The sequence below is a fragment of the Aythya marila genome (assembly GCF_965140915.1).
Source record: "Aythya marila genome assembly, chromosome: 8".
In the NCBI taxonomy this organism is placed as follows: domain Eukaryota; kingdom Metazoa; phylum Chordata; class Aves; order Anseriformes; family Anatidae; genus Aythya; species Aythya marila.
Genome location: NC_139049.1, coordinates 31097241 through 31113448, shown reverse-complemented (window position 1 = coordinate 31113448; position 16208 = coordinate 31097241). Strand labels below are relative to the sequence as shown.

The 16208-nt window shown below is 53.2% G+C and overlaps 1 protein-coding gene across 4 annotated transcripts in view; it reads right to left on the bottom strand.

The window, feature by feature from the left end:
• Nucleotides 1-16208, bottom strand: part of PDE4B (phosphodiesterase 4B) — a 134027-nt gene that overhangs the window by 21428 nt on the left and 96391 nt on the right. For all 4 annotated transcript variants that reach the window (XM_082766531.1, XM_082766533.1, XM_082766532.1 and 1 more), the window contains one exon: nt 5289-5401. In XM_082766531.1, the coding sequence (XP_082622657.1) occupies nt 5289-5401 (113 nt within the window). The remainder of the gene's footprint in view (nt 1-5288; nt 5402-16208) is intronic.

Sequence of the window (16208 nt, the reverse complement as noted above, 5' to 3'; positions counted from 1 at the left end):
AGGATTAGGACTGCTCCGAGGATGAAACCCTGCTCTGAGACCCTTCTCTGCCTGCCTCCATCCTCAGCGGCGCTGCTCCTCCGAGATTTCATGCGTCTCCGGGATCCTCGCCTCACTTCCAGAGAGGTCACTGCTCCGCACAGTTACTCACCCCCGCGTCCTGCCCTCCAATCGTGATTCATTTCGAACCTGCCTTTGAGCTATTATTTATTTAAGCCCCACCCTGATGTGTTATAACGTAAAAGTCTGAGAATGCAGAACTTTAAGAGCCGTCACATCCGAGCACAAGCAGAAAATGGTAAGGGACAAGCGAGGAAGTCCCGGGCACCGCCGCGTCCTGACGGACGGCGGCTCCCCCGAAGGGCTCCTGGGAAGAGGGATTTGGAGCAAAACTCAGAGCCCCAAACCCTCAGCTCTGCGGTGGCTGTCCAGATGTGCACTGCCAGCACAGTGTGTGGCCGTGGGGTTGCCCTTTATGGGCTTTTCTGACCCGTTTATGGCACCAGCGAGATGGGATGGGGCAGCAGCCACGGCTGGAAATGAAGCCCTTTGCTCCAGGAGGGGATCTCGGACAGTGCCCCTGGGTGCCCCGCCGTGCTGGCACTTCCCAAAGTCAGTGGAGCACCTTCCTGACGTGATATTTGGTATCGGAATCAGCTCAGCTGAGATAGCTGGAAACTGGCAGCCCACGGGGCTAGCAAGGCACAAATATCAGACTGTCAGACACGCCTGTGCGGGGCCCGCTGTTCCTCCCCGTTGTTGCGCCGTGTCTCATAGAAGCAGAAAGATTTATTGTAGAGGCCAGAGAGAGAGGGGGGAGGAATAGGGAGGATAAGGAGACAGCTGACCCCAAAGTCCGTGTGTGAGCGCAGTGAGCTGACGCACACAGCGGGGTCAGAGCCAGCTCCCCCGCCTCCAGCACCCTGCAGCTCCTGGGGCTGCTCCCTCCTCACCCCACAGCCCTCACCCCAACCTCAGGTTTCCCAAACGCTCCCGTTCAAAGCGAAGGGGTCGCTCCCTGCGTGCGGCGCTGCCACACACACGGACGCCACCCAGGAAAGCAAAGCCTCGGCCACAAACGGCTCCTACCGTGCTTGGCAGCAGCGATGCTCTCGTGCCCTGCAGCCCGAGGACTAGGAAACAGTTAACAGGAGCTGGAGAGCACCAACGTCAAACCCCACACGGGCAGAGCCTCGGCGGGGAGGGCAGCGCGGTGCCAGGGGATGCTGACGGCGTCCAGCCCGCGTGTGAGCCCTGCTGGTCCCCGTGTGAGCCCTGCTGGTCCCCGTGTGAGTCCTCCTGGCCTCCCTGTGAGCCCTCCCAACCCCTCGTCCGCGCATCTCTGCTTCCTCAGCGCCAGTCCCCGGGCGAGGGGAATACCGGCGTGCGGGGCTGGGTGATTCATCCCGGCTTGTAAAAACAGGAGACGTGGAAGTCTCTTTGTCTCGCTGGCTGCTGCGCGGCCCAACAGGCTTCTCTTTGTGAGGCGCTCGGCTGTTTTAAAGGATATTAAAACAAAGGAAGTTACAGCGAAGCAACCCAAAGACTAAACAGCTTGGCACCGCTCAAGGGAAACATCACGTACGAAGCGGACAAGATTCGGGGCTGACTCTGGGGTGAACGTGGACGCTGTGCAGCCCGGCACATACCCTGCTGGCACCCGGCCCCGCGCTGCGCCAAACCTCCACCGCGACCCGCGCGAGTTTACATTAGGGCCCAGCTGTTTATTCAGCCACCGTCGCCTCAAAGCGAGGTGCGGCCCCTGCTCCTCTTCTCTGCCCGAAACGCCCGCTGAAAGGCACGCAAGATGAAATCACTTCTGTTTATCTTAGCGGCTCCCGTGCGACGCGGAGGGGAGCACGGAGAGAGAGCCTGCTGCTGCCGGCTGGAAACCTCGCCTGCTGGCAGGGCTGCGGCCAGGTCGGTCAGCTCGGGAGTAACGGGGGCTTCTTTAGGAGCCAGCATCTCCGAACTGAAATAAGAGACTTGAACGATTTGCTCTGCGTGTTGCAACTGCGCCGGCAGGGAAGGGTCCTCCAGGGAACAGAGCGAGGAGCGAAACAGGTTCCCAAAGTTGTGAGCGCACGAGGAAGACACCCTGGTGACAGCAGCTCGGTTTACTCAGAATTAGCATGTTCCCACAGACCACAGAGGAGGTTATCTGCCCATTTCCTTACTGGACGGGCTGCAAGCAGCTCCAAACAAGACTGGTCTACCTTAAGGACGTGGCGAGGTGCTGCGTAGGTCCCGACACATCCACGTCACCTGTGACCTGGGCTATGCTCCGCGCAGGCAGGCAGGCAGCTCTCCGACAAGTAACACACCTCCCCTGCCCCTCATTTTCTGACTTTGACGCCCTGTAAAAGCTCGGGAGCTGCCCTGACCAGCGTTTCAGCTGGGAAATAAACTGTCCCTTTTTGCTGCGGGAGGGCTGGATGTGCTGAGCACGTCCTGCCCACATCCCAAGGCTATATTAGGCAACGGAGACGCGAGGGTCCTGTGCTTCCGCCTGCAGGACGAGCGAGGCTGCGGACAGCTGCCTGATGCCAAATGCAGCATCGCAGCGTGGCCGCCGAGAGAGAAAATACCCCTCGTTATCGGGAGGCCGATGAGTCACAGATCCCTCTGAGGCTCTGCAGTTGCCTGGGCTGGACAGGGTAATAAATACAGGGGAAAAAAAAAAAAAAAGAATAGATGTGTTACAGTAACGTAAATACGTGTGGCCTGCTCCCACAAGCAGCACCGGGGAGCTCTAAAGGTCGTTTTGTTTCACTGCAAAGCTGCAGCGCCGTACCCTGCCCGCAGCCAAAGGTAAGCACAGCGTTAGGGAAGGGAATTCCCTTCGTGCTGCTTGCATTCCCCATAAGCAGGTACTTTTCCAGGTAGTTTTTTTTCATCTGATTTAGGAAGTTAAGTGCTCTAACGGCTGCCAAACAGAGAGGACGGATAGGATGCAGGTCTCCTGTCTGGCCACAGCACCAAATTGCTGCAGCAGGCACTGGTGCAGCCACTTGTTCTTCAGCAGGTAGTGAATGTGTCAGGAATCACGGACTCTGACAGCACACGGGGCACAGAGCTCCCATTCTGGCCGATTTATGTCCGATCCCCCTCACACCGTGGGTCCCGTCGTGCCAGCAGCAGTGCTCCCTCGGCTCACTCTGATGTCAGTGCAATCAGGCTCGTTAGCTCACAGTAAGATTAGCTGCTCATTTCCTCGCCTCTCCTGTAATTAACCCACGTCTTAAAAAAGTATACGCACATGCCTTAACTGATGTTTTCCGAAACCCATCAGGCTTTAGCCAGGATGCTGTCCTGCATGGTGTTTCCCCCCAGAAATTCCTTTTTGGTGCAGCACTTCTGAGAATCGCCCTGCAAACACGTATGCGGAGATCCTCCCTCCCCGGCTGCTGTTGTTGCAACTCTGGGTTTTCTAAACTACGTCTGTCAGGAAGGAGACAGGAAATTCGAGTCACACTTGCAACAGCTGTGCCATGCCTACTATCAGTCTCAAATGACGTAGTTTGGCTTGAGTGGCGCGGGGCCAGGAACTCGGCAATAGCAGAGGTCAGGAAGATAGGTCAGTGTTTATACTGCTCTTGCACTTGGGAGCATGCTGCGTCTATTTGCTTTCTTCCTATCTATACTGTTTCTCTTTCCGTTTTTCTTTAATAATGTGGAGCCCAAGCATCCTGTTTTCAAAACACTGGGCTGTTTTGGTATTTACCAGCGACGAGTTTAAATGCCTTTGACCGAGGCAGGCAGTTGATTCGGGTACTCTGTGAGATGAAGGCACGCTGCAGCCCCCTTCTGAGACGCACGCTGCCAACCCGGCCGCTTGTGGCACTGACAAGGTCACCACAGGCGCTGTGTGTGTGCCACCAAAACCCAAAAGCCCCAAACTACTTTGTGACCACATCTACTGCTGATGAGGGAAGCGGGATGTGAGACTATTTTATGCTCTTCTTTCATAGCCAGAAACGATACTGGAAGCTGACCAAAAAGTGTGGACATTGCAAAAACTGGTTTTGAAAGAACAAAGTTTTGGGAACATTTTTGCTCACCCAGCTGTAAGACATTTCCACACAGAGGACCACAGCTTTTAATTACTACAACAAGCAATTTAGTCTTTCACCTTCCCGAATCCAGATGTAGCCCTTGGCAAAGAAGAAATCTCTCTAAATGAAGGGCATCAACGCCCACATTTGAGGCGCATCTTTCTCTACAGCTTACACCCTTCCCAACTTTCAGCCTGGTATCTCTCACACAAACTCAGAAAAGAAAAAAAAAAAAAAAAAAAAAAAAGTATTCTTCACTTGAAAGCTCGATCTATAAACTTTTATTGCTTCCTTTGCCCCTGCACGTCGTAGTAATCGCTACCAGAGGGAGGAAGCTGAAATAACACGGGATTTGTTTGCTCAAGTTTTCCATAAAATCAGCTTATGATTCAGCACTTCTGATTTCATTAATTTCCAATTAGGAAAAAAAAAAATAATAGCGCGGGGTTTGTGCCGTACAGCCCAGCACTGGGCTTACCCACAGCAGCGGGCTGCAGGTGTGGACGTAGCGGGCGCAGCTCTCGCACCGAATACGGAGCACACTCATTCTTGGGACCCTGTCATCTGCTCCACCGGGCAGCCCGTGGGTGTTAAGCAGCTCAGGAAAAGGCACAGCTGCAGAAACTGTGCTGGCGAGGGGATGGGGAGCTGTCGGATGCCCCCTGAGCTCTGCTCTGGTGCTGCTGGGGCAGGGGGTGCCTCGCACCCACCAGCGGCGGTGCTGACAGATCGAGGGCTCGCCTCGGGAGATCCCTCAGCAAAATGCAGCTGCAACGGCTTGGCTCAGAAGGGGAGCGTGGCTCCGGGTGCTGAGAGGAGGAGGCGAGGAAAACCAACTTCAAAAAGTAATGTCAGGAAGGGCGTTAGAACAACACGCTTCATTTTCTTTCCTCTGTGCTGCCTCTTGCCATACCCGGGGGACCATTTATGTCCCCAGGGTGCTCCTGTTGGCCCCACGGTGCGGGACACTTGGCTGTAGCCCCTCAGTCCTTGCGGGCAGCCTCTGGCTCCCGCTGGCTCGCTCAGAGCCCGTTACCCACGCACAGCCTCTGCCTTCGCACCCTTGCCACATGCTGCCACCACTTAATGCTTGCTGGAAGGCCAACAAAACCGGGAACATGGTGGCTGTGTGGCACCGCGGGTGGGTGGCGGTGGGTGACACCCCGGGGGGCTGCGGGCTCAGCACCCAGCCAGACGCTGACCCGTCCCCGCCGCCCCGCGCCCCTCGCTCACCTTGTTGGAGGCCATCTCGCTGACGGAGCGGTAGGTCTGGATGGTCTCCAGCTGGTCCAGGCACCAGTCGAGCTCCTCCAGCGTCTCCATGGCCAGCTTCTGGTAGGGCTCCTCTGCGAACAGGCAGACGGACATGTAGTCGGGCTGAGGCGGCGGCAGCCTCTCCATGCCGGAGCCGCCTCCAGCGCTGCCGGAGGTTCCGCACCGCTCCTTCATCATGCGCCCTCCGCCGCTCTCCCCCGGCCGCCGCCGAGCAAATCCCCGCCCGGCCCTCGGCCGCCCGCCCCGGCCCGCCCCGGCCCGCCCCGGCCCCGCGCCCCGGGCGGGGCAGAGCCGCAGCCCTCAGCCCGCAGCCCGCAGCCCGCCCTGCTGAGGCGCCCGAGGGCCGCGGCCGGGCTCCCCCCGCTCCCGCCCGCCCGCCCGCCCGCCTCCGGGTCCCTCCTCACCACCCCGCTCCCGGCTCTGCTCCCCGCTGCCCCAGGGCTGCTCCCGTAGCAGCCCCGCGGAGGGACGGAGAGGGTGGTGCGGCCCCCGCTGCCCCGCTTTGTGTGGTGGTTCTGAAACACTTCGTGTGGTGGTCCTGAAACACTTCGTGTGGTGGTCCTGAACCACTTCGTGTGGTGGTTCTGAACGACTTAGTGTGGTGGTGCTGCCCTGCTTCGTGTGGTGGTGCTGCCCCACTTCATGTGCTAGTCCTGCCCCATTTCATGTGGTGGTCCTGAACCACTTCGTGTGGTGGTCCTGCCTCACTTCATGTGATGGTCCTGAACCACTTCGTGTGGTGGTCCTGAATCACTTTGTGTGGTGGTCCTGAAACACTGTGTGGTGGTCCTGCCCTGCTTCATGTGGTGGTGCTGCCCCACTTCATGTGCTAGTCCTGCCCCATTTCATGTGGTGGTCCTGAAACACTTCATGTGGTGGCCCTGCCCCGCTTCATGTGGTGGTCTTGACTCACTTTGTGTGGTGATCCTGCCCCACTTCATGTGATGGTCCTGACTTGCTTCATGTGGTGGTCCCGACCCATTTCATGTGGTCCTGACTGCCCTGCTTCATGTGGTAGTGCCATCCTGCTTCATGCAGTGGTCCTGACCCCCTTCATGTTGGTCCTAACTGCCCCACTTCATGTGGTGGTGCTGCCCTGCTTCATGTGGTGCTACTGCCCTGCTTCGTGTAGTGATCCTGCCCTGCTTCATATACTCCTGCTCCCCAACTCCATCTTCATCAACCCCAAGCACTCAGCCCCACTCCCCACCAGCCTTGACCACCAGCTCCAGCACCCTGGTGGCCCCGCTCCCCGGTGCTGCCCCGCAGGCCCCGTGCCCCAGCCTTGCCCAGCTCTGCTCCCGAGCCCCCCAGCTCCATGCTGGCCCCATTCCCCAGCCTCGTGGGTACCTGGTCCCCACCAGCCCTGCTCCTCAGCCTCCCCCAGCTCCGCTCCCTGACCCTGCCAGCAGGACAACGTGCTCCCGAGCGGCTCTTGCCGTAAAAGTTAAGGTTTACATAAGCGGATACAGTGAATCATAAAATCTCCCTATGAATGTAACTGCTTCTCATAACACCAGCGACATACGCTTTACCCCATAAATCTGTCAGACTTAATGAGTTCAGCATTTCTAATGGCCCGGGCTGAGCAGGTAACAGTGACATCAGTGGTCAGGATTGCTATGATATACAGCAAAGTGAATGCTCTACAGCACACGCGCTGGACGTACGCGTGCCCCATATGTTTGTAGACCCCAGCCCTCCCTACAAGGGGTGCACTCCCCGTGGGGCTCCCTGCAGAGCCCCTCCAGAGCCTGCTGGCTGCCCCCATGCTGGGAGCTGCCTTCGGCAGGGGAAATCCTCCTCGTCCTTACCCACAGCCACAAGGCACTGAGCTGCGTTAGCAAGCGTCGTGCAGAGACCCCGCGCTCAGCGTTTGAAGTTCCACAGCAGAAAATAAATGCTGCCAGGGAGTAATTGAGCAACGAACTATCAGGAAACACTTAGCACGGATAAAGAAAAAAAAAAAAACTAAGTCTGAATCTCTGTCATCAAAGTTTAGTGTTTTTTTTTTTTTCTGTGCTCACGGAGCTCCAAACATGGCAAGTGCTCTCTCTCAGAATGCATACTTCTGCGATACATATATCAAAAAGCAGGTAAAAACAGCCAAAACATACAGAACTTGAGCACATTCCCTTTCTAACAGGCATATTCTCCACCAACTACTTTATCATGTAAATTAGTTGAACTGGAAGGGCTCACATTTCTTGCACCAGAGAATGTTTGCATTGATAAAACTAACAGGGACTAAATCGTTATTTTAGGAATAGGAGAAAAATCATCTCACCAGGCAAACCAACAAGAGCTGGCCATATGTTTAAATAATGAGCTGCAACGTGTTATTGCAGAGTACTCTGCTCTAGGATTTCTAAGTAAGCAGAACCACGGCGTGAGCTACGAGTGCATTCCCATGGCAGGGAAGGAATAGCTTCGTGGAGGAGAGGGGTTCTGGCACTAGGCACCAGGTTAGCCCATTTGGGGGTTTCCAGCCTTGCCAGGGGTCGGGGTTGCAGGACCTGGTCCCTCATTGCCTGCTCCTACCACTCTGCTTCGCCTGAAGTCTTCACCTCCAAAGGATGGGAAGAGGAATCTGCCCTTGATAATGTACGTGTTTTGCATGGAAGGGTCCATGCTATTCCCCTGCTCTGTAGTCTGAGTTTAGTGTAGCAAAAGGGGGAAGAAAAACCATGGAAAAAATGTCATATGTTAAGGAAAATGATTACAATTAACGCAAAGGGAAAATTCAGGTTGTTAGGTACAGAGAAAGTAAGTTTGGTGCTAGGCTACTGCCAGCCCTACATTTCTTTTAGCTTTAGTTTTTATAAAATAACAGGAAAACACAACTTTATATGGGATTTATAAAGGGAGGACTTAGCATTTTTGGCACGGTGTATTTGCATGGATGTGCAAAATGCCCCTTGCTCCCCAGGGCTGCCTCTCGCTGGTGCAATCTGCACGCCCATGGGGATCCCTTGGGGCTGGAGTGAGGTCACTGGCCACAAAATGTGGCAAAATGCAGCCCTGGGCCTCTTGGGCCTTTTCAGGCACAACAAAAGGACAGGGGATTAACGATTTAAATGCAGATGTTTAGAAAACTGCCCCCTCAGGTATCTCTAGTCATTTCAATGGCAAGCGTGTGCTCAGCTGTTAGCAGACAGCTTTGCAAAGCGTCCCTTTACAGAAAAGCAGTGAGTTCTGCTACTGTTCAATTCGATTTAGTGCCTGGGCCAGCAGCGTGTGCATTTCCATGTGAAAAACAGGTTTTCAGAACCCAGCTTAAGAGAATTTGGGGTTTCTGCCCCTTCCCCAGCTGGCACAGTCACCTCGACTCCCCCAGGTTGCATGCAGCAGCAGCGGCAGGGCTCCCCACAGCCCCAACACAGCTGACCACATATCCCTGGGCTCTTCAGTTCTTAGCAATCTCCTGGTTTTGACTGATATCATTTTTTTTCCCCATTCACTTTGTTAAGTAAATGATGCTACTGATCGGAGGCTCCATCCGCTTCTCCACCCTGCCTACCCCGCCGTGTCCTGAGCCAGTGGTTCCTGAAGCCATGGTGAGTGCTAGCTCCAAGTGCTCAGCCAAGACACCGAGCAAGAAATTCAGCCATGCAGAAGGAAAGATGCTATCCTGCTCGACAGAAGGGAGACAGAGAGAGCTCAACCCACCTGAGGAGCTTGGTGGCCTCTCCTCAGCCACTTCTTAAGTGAGCCAGGCAGGGACCAACCAGCCCCGGGCCACCAACACAGATCCAACCAGCCCTCCTCGGGCACGAGCTGCTCTGCTCACTCACTGTGTGTTAATTCGTTGGGACTATTTACAAATACATTGTGAAAGCCCTGGCTGTGATTCCGTAGATAAAGCTAAATTCGCACCAGGTGTTTTTGAAATACAGCAAGTCAAATTAAAACACGTTCTCCGAGCCCCTATGAAATGCTTCAAGTTACAGCCAACAGAGCAGGCAGATTTAAAGCTGATTAGAAGCTAACTTTCTATGGGAATGATCTTAAAAGGGAACAACATAAATCTTCCAGCTTTCTTAGCAGTTAATATTTATGCATATATATGTTAATTACATTTGAATCTTTTAAAATTGACAGGACATTTTGCTAATGATGAAGGACAACGCATGCTATAGAAGAACCCCGGACAGAAAACCTGAGAAGAGCCAGCCCATCCCTGGAGCAACAGCCCCTGAAGACGACACAGCTGGAGCTGTGATGTAGCACGATGCACCCTGCATCTGTAGGACCACACGCCCCGAACAGCCAGAGCCTTCCCCAGGACCCAGCGAGAGCAGGCTCGCGAGTCCTAACAAGGCAGGTCTGACCTACTGGCTTATCTTGTTTGAGTCACGGGAATCAATGTGCACACCGGGACATGCCAGCAGGGTCCCTACGTCAATACGTGTTTAGCATTAACCTCAAGGAAAAAAAATTACACGGGGTTTTCGACCAGTTTTTTTTTGCCCACACAGGGCGTTGAGGCCACTACGCTGCCTAAGTGCAGGGAGGGGGGCTCAAGAAATCAAATTGCTGCATCTCAGCTGGACAAAGGTAATCTTGCAAACACTGAAACGTGGCCTCAGTCCCTATATCCACTGGAGGAGGCTGCACGGTGCCCGCAGCCCCTTCCTCTCCCTGGTTAACCCCGTGGCGGTGCTGGCGATGCTCTGGGGCCAGGGCTGACCCCCTGTACCCTGCACAGGGGGCACTGGAAGCAGCAGGGGAGTTCAAAACACAAGTGGCAGAACTGAGGGAATATACAGAAGTGGGGAGAAAGCAAAAAGAATTGACAAGAGGAAAATGAAGCGCATGGGGATTATCTCGCTGAATGGCACCTGGAGTCACTGTCAGGCTGCACACCAACAGCAAACACAAGTTCGGATGCTACTTGACGTCTTCTTTCCCCAAAACCCACGTGAAACTCCCACGGGCATCAGGAGGACACCACCCCCCGCCAGACACACTGCTAAACCTCTCCCGAAGGTTTCGATAACCCTGCCGGTAGCGCACAACGCACACAGTCACTGACGGAAGCAGTTGTACAATTTCTGGATATAGTCTCCTGGAATACTACATGACGTCTCTTCAACTGTATCGTGTTTCAGTTTATATTTGGGTGTTGCATAACCGAGCTCCTACCCGTAAAATTACCTCCATATTCCAACTGGCATTTCCGTCATCTTTTCCAGTGCCATATGTGAAACCATTTTTGAGGCGGAATAAAGAACTAATTAACGAAAAGGAGCCCGCTTCAGTTTTACCACCAGTATTACACGGTGTTTGACCCAGAATTTAGCAGGAATTGGGGTGACATTTCATCTCCAGCCCTGGTTGCTGCCACTCCATTCAGAGGCCACGCTTGCCAAGCCCTCAGAAGAAGCCCAAGGTGAAATGTTTTTCAATGGGCACTCTGAAAATGTTTATGTTCTAATTGCAAGTTATTTATGTGCCGGCATTTCACAACACCTACACTTTTGGTATTATTTGCCCACTATTTTCTTTTCATCCCTGCCAGACGATGAAACATACAACACTTCTCGCTAGAAAAGTGACCTGGCCGCCCATTTTTAGACGTTTTGTCCCATTTACTGACTCGCCTCTCTTATCTTTTCCTCCCTGCGAGAGCTGCTAATGAACGTGGCCTTGAGGCTTGTCTTCTCCTTGCATACTTGGGAAGTGAACAGTTTAGGAGATCACCCTCTTTTTGGGGAGCGATTCGGCTAAGATCAAATACGCACCTCATCAGAAGGCTCGTCAAGGGGGCTTGGACAACGAGCTCTCTCCTGGCTCTCCCCGCAGCCCTCTCTGTCCTCTGGCCGGCGGCACGAGCGCGCGGGCAGCCCTCAGCGCAGGCCAGGATATCCTTGAGCATGGGGCCGACGTTATCTGCAGCTGCAGCTGCCCGGCGTGGTTCCTTTCTCAGCCCACAAACCAGCCGTCCCCCAGCCCAAGGCACGGAGCACGGGGCAGCTCCCGAAGCTTCAGGAGCAAGGGGCGGCTTTGACCTCAGCTCGCACGGGAGATGAACTGAGTTGAGAAGCACCAGACCCAAATGCCGAAATTCAAAGCGAGTCCTCCCCTCTCCTGACTTGTTCCTGATCCTCTCCTCACCCTCATCACTTTGAAATCGATAAGCAAAGACGTGGCTGAAAGTGGAAAGGCTAAAATGTTTTAAGAGTGGCCCAAACACCAGACCCCAAACAGGTGAGCTATAAGCAGCAGTTCTCTTTGCTCAGTAGGCTATTGCCCGTGCCAAACAAGCTAAGGCTTCCACAAACTAGCAAAACACACCTAAACTGGTTCATATTGCTAAAGGTTACCATCTCGTGAACAGATTGTCCAGTCTGGAAGGTGAGAAAGGTTGACCACGAGTATTTGCAGACATCTGTACAAACTCAGCTCTCCTCAGCAATTAAACATCAAATTATGTACTGACTGTACGAATAAAAGACTTCCTCGTTCTGCAAAAAAGAAATAGTTACTACAAACGCATTATAACTTCACTCATAAACCCTTAAGACCTACAAAAAACTGACAGTCCCTATGAAAAAATACATTTCACACTGAAAAATTCAAAGATCAGCCTTGTACAACGAAGGTTCAAAAGCAAGTCCTCGCAGCTCACAGCAGTCCCAGCCTTTTACAGTGTTTGTTATGCCACGTGCAAGGCTGTTTGTGTGCTGTGCCAGTACGGCACCTTCTGGGTTATTTACTTTTAATTGCATCCTGGCTGCAATAAATTACAGCTATTTATAATGATAAACTTCTTGAACATTTAAGAGCGGCCAACCCCCAGCACACAGCTCGAGTCTGCCGGCACGGCAGCATCAGCTGGGGTGTGAGGGAGGGCCCTGAGCTCCCCAACATTCCCATTTGCTCCATTATTCCAGCTCATTCAATAAAAAAACAGGATCACTCTGATTTAACCTTACCTCAAGAACAATTCAGGCTCAGGATCAAATCTGTTCATTTAAAATTAAGAAGAAAACTTGTGCCTCGGGAAAATTTAATACTGGACCTCACCCCAAACCAGCACGGACCACCTGCCAGTGGCACCAAAGCATCCCCTGAATGCACAAGTGTCACACACTGACATCATTTCCCAAAACCTGAAGCAGAACACTCACTGGAAACGAACTGAAGTGCCAGTGTTACAGAGGAAAATGCTTACTACCTCCCACTAGTGTCAGGGAAGCAAACTGCCAGCACGGCACTGCTCTTGGTGGGCGAGCTGGGCTGCAGCCACCCGCCGAGCTGGGGGCTCTGGAGTCCGGTGTCCTCGCGTGGAAACACGTAAATGTGCTGGAAACTGCTTACAGGGACTGAAAACTCTGCCTTAGGAGATGTCCAGAAGCATGCTCCCAGCCTCCTAACTTGTAGAAGTGTTTGGAAATAATACTAATAACACTAAATAGTATTGTTAATGAGACTAGCAATTTTAAAAGGTACCTACTCCTCAGTGTCCATCAGGACAGAGCTCCGGTTCTAGAGGTTTTAGGCAGATGGGAATATTTTGCTTATTTACAAATATCTAAAATAACTCACAGAATAAAAAAGTAAGCATATTCAGATACAGATGTTTCTTTAAAAACATAACAATATACACTAGGAGTCTTTAGCACTTAGCATGTGCCAGAGGATCTTAACACAACCCATTTTTAATTATATAACATATTCATTACACATTACTGTCATTGCTGTCATTGTCAGGGATGATAAGAAATGATTAAGAAGAGAAGGCAGATCCTCTGGATAATCATTTGAATGACAGATTATAATTTTGTGAGCAGCATAGATAGCACTAATGTTTACTGGAGGCTTCATTCACATTTCTCAGTCCTCGACTACCAGTGACTAAGAGCTTCTGCCTAAGCAAGCAACAGACCGGGATATCAGAATATACCCAAAATGGTTTGTTGAAAACGCTGCCCTGGTGGGAGGCCGCTCTGTGTGACTCGCACAGAAGAGCTGAGCCACAAAAGCCTGACCCACGGGAGCTGAGACCCACGGGATTGCAAACCCTGGTGCAGGTTGGAGAGAAGAGGAGAAGGGGAAGGGGAAGGGGAAGGGGAAGGGGTAGGGGAAGGGGAAGGGGAAGGGGAAGGGGAAGGGGAAGGGGAAGGGGAAGGGGAAGGGGAAGGGGAAGGGGAAGGAGAAGGAGAAGGAGAAGGAGAAGGAGAAGGAGAAGGAGAAGGGGAAATGGAAAAGGGAAAGAGAAATGGAAAAGGGAAAGAGAAAGAGAAAGAGAAAGAGAAAGAGAAAGAGAAAGAGAAAGAGAAAGAGAAAGAGAAAGAGAAAGAGAGAAAGAGAAAGAGAAAAAGAAAAAGAAAAAGAAAAAGAAAAAGAAAAAGAAAAAGAAAAAGAAAAAGAAAAAGAAAAAGAAAAAGAAAAAGAAAAAGAAAAAGAAGGGAAAAAGGGGAAAGGAGGAAAGGAGAAAAAGAGAAAAAGAGAAAAAGAGAAAAAGAGAAAAAAGTAAAAGGGAAAAAAGAAAGCAAGAGTATGGTGGCCTGTGTGATTTACCACGGCACATGTGCGGTCACGTCTCAGACACATCCAGCAGACCCTCATTCCCCCTCACCAGAAGGAGCCTGTTTTCACTCAGGAGCGCCAGATCCGTGCCGTGCCCTGAGACAATCCCTCGGCAGCGCCCGGCATCACCCCAGCACCCGGCGCTCAGCGGGACGGGTTCATCACCCAGCGCCGTGCCCAAACCTGGCAGAGCAGGGAGCTGCACCCCCTGCCTCCCAAGGTAGCCGTGGTTGTTTGCAGATGGTGTGGATGCCTTCACATATTTATCCCTGACAATGCTGAGTGAAGGGCTGACACTAAATAATTGATTTGTTTAATGTATCCTGTCAGTGCCTTCATGCCTGCCCGTGAGCAGAGAGCCATTTCCTTGAATTAAGCCATTGTTCCAGCAGAGCCAACAAACAGGCTTGAGAAAATTGTTCTGTGGATGGGTTTGAAAAGTCACAGGAAACAAAATAAAAGGAGCAGAGCACAACTGCAGAGATTCATTTCAAACCTAGAATGAAAGTGCCTGAGCCTCGTGGCGCCATCCTATGCCTTGAAGCAGCCCGCGCCCTGTGAGTGCAGGGCTTTTTGGAGAGCTGCTGCGTGCTTTTTGGTGTTCGGGGCATCCAGGGGCCACGTTTTCAACTTTTTTTCTCAAGAACAAAGGCTAGAAACCCCCCCAGAGAAGACCTGCTGTTACTCAGAAGCACCCAGCAGACCCCCCACCCAATGCCACACGGCACACGAACGCATCCCCTCGCCCCAAACACTTGTGTGCTCCCAGCACAGCGAGCCACGGGGCTGGATTTAGGGCCTTATCTCCCATCATGGGAACGACGGAGCGTTCAGATTCACTGTCCCCCCCCCCCCCCAGCATTTCACTGCGTGCAATGAAACTAATTATATCTTTTGCAAAGATAGGTGCAGATGTGCTAAGAGAGGCACAAAGCCCCAGCACCTGCGGAACAGGTGGAGCCAGTCCTCTTGAGCAAGCCCCGAACAAATGGACGAGCCTGCCCTTCTGCCCCCTCCGGATCGTATTTTTGGGACTCCGGTCCTACCCGTCGCTCCAGCTGCCCCCTCTCACGTTTCTCACACCTGCAGCCGTCCCGCAGCGAGGGCTCCGTGCATCCCCCCGGCACGGCACGGCCGGGTAGGAGCCGATACCACGGCACTGCAGGCAAACGGAGGGCACGTGGCACCTCACAGACAGCAATTTTAGCAAAATCTGCTTCCAAAGCACGGGGTCCCTCCGTCAAGAACGGAGGTGAGGGTGGTGAAAGCCCTGGGAAGAGGCAAGGCACGGATCAGCTGGCACAGACCCGCCTAGGGGGATGCTGAAGAGGTGGCACCGGAGGAAACCCGGCCGTGGGGGGAAGCAGAGAAGAGCTCCACGTGGGCTCCAGAGCAGCAGGAACAATGGAGCCTGTATTCAGCGATGATAGAGGAAGATAGAGGAAAAAAAACAAAAAACAAAAAACAAAAAACGAAGCGAAAGCTTTCTACGGCTAATTGCGAAAAATGGCAGGAAATGAGCGAGCTGCTGCTGCCAGGAATAACGTGTGTAATGCTGAAATTGGTGATGGAAGGGTTTGACGTGAGCCCCAACCTCGGGGAAAACAAGGCCAAGATTTTGGTGGGCACTTCTGGGTTTCGCCTTCTCAAGGCACCGAGCAGCAATAGAAGCAAACGCGTGTCTTACCCGGCCGAGGAGTCTGGCAATCGCCCTCAAAAGTCATTAGAAGGCTTTTAATTAAAGCCAGGTCCTTCCTGGGACACACGAGGGTGGCTGCCCAGAAAAACTGCTGGGAAAACAACCCCAGAGAAGTGGCTCCAGAGAGGCCGAGGGTGCCGAGGCTGCAGCAGCACCCGCAGCAGTGGCAGAGGCTCGGCCAGGTTAGGACACGGGGCTGTGGCCTGGTCCCTCAGTGCCATGGTAGCCGCGATGTTTCTGAGTCCACAGCCGACGTGATTGCTGCCCGAGCACCGGGCCAGCTGCGCTGAAACCGGAGCCCCACCGATAAGCAGTAATATTAGCCCGGAGAAATGTCAGCGGGGTGTGTGCGTGGGGGTCATCCGCTCTATCTTTAGCCAGCGAAAAGTTAATCGCCTAAGCTCCCTGCGCACTCAGTGGAAAGTGAACGGGGACCTCCAAAGGGTGCTTCTGGTCTATTCTCAGCACGCCGCCTGCCAGGGGCTGAATCGCCCTCTGGGGGTGCCTGTCCTCCTCCCGCCAGCTGCACGAGGCTCCGAGCTGCACCGAGGGCCCCCCCCTGCCCGCAGCCATCAGGACAAGGCATTACCATCCTGTTTGACAAGGCATTGCCATCCTGTTTGACAAGGCATTGCCATCCTGTT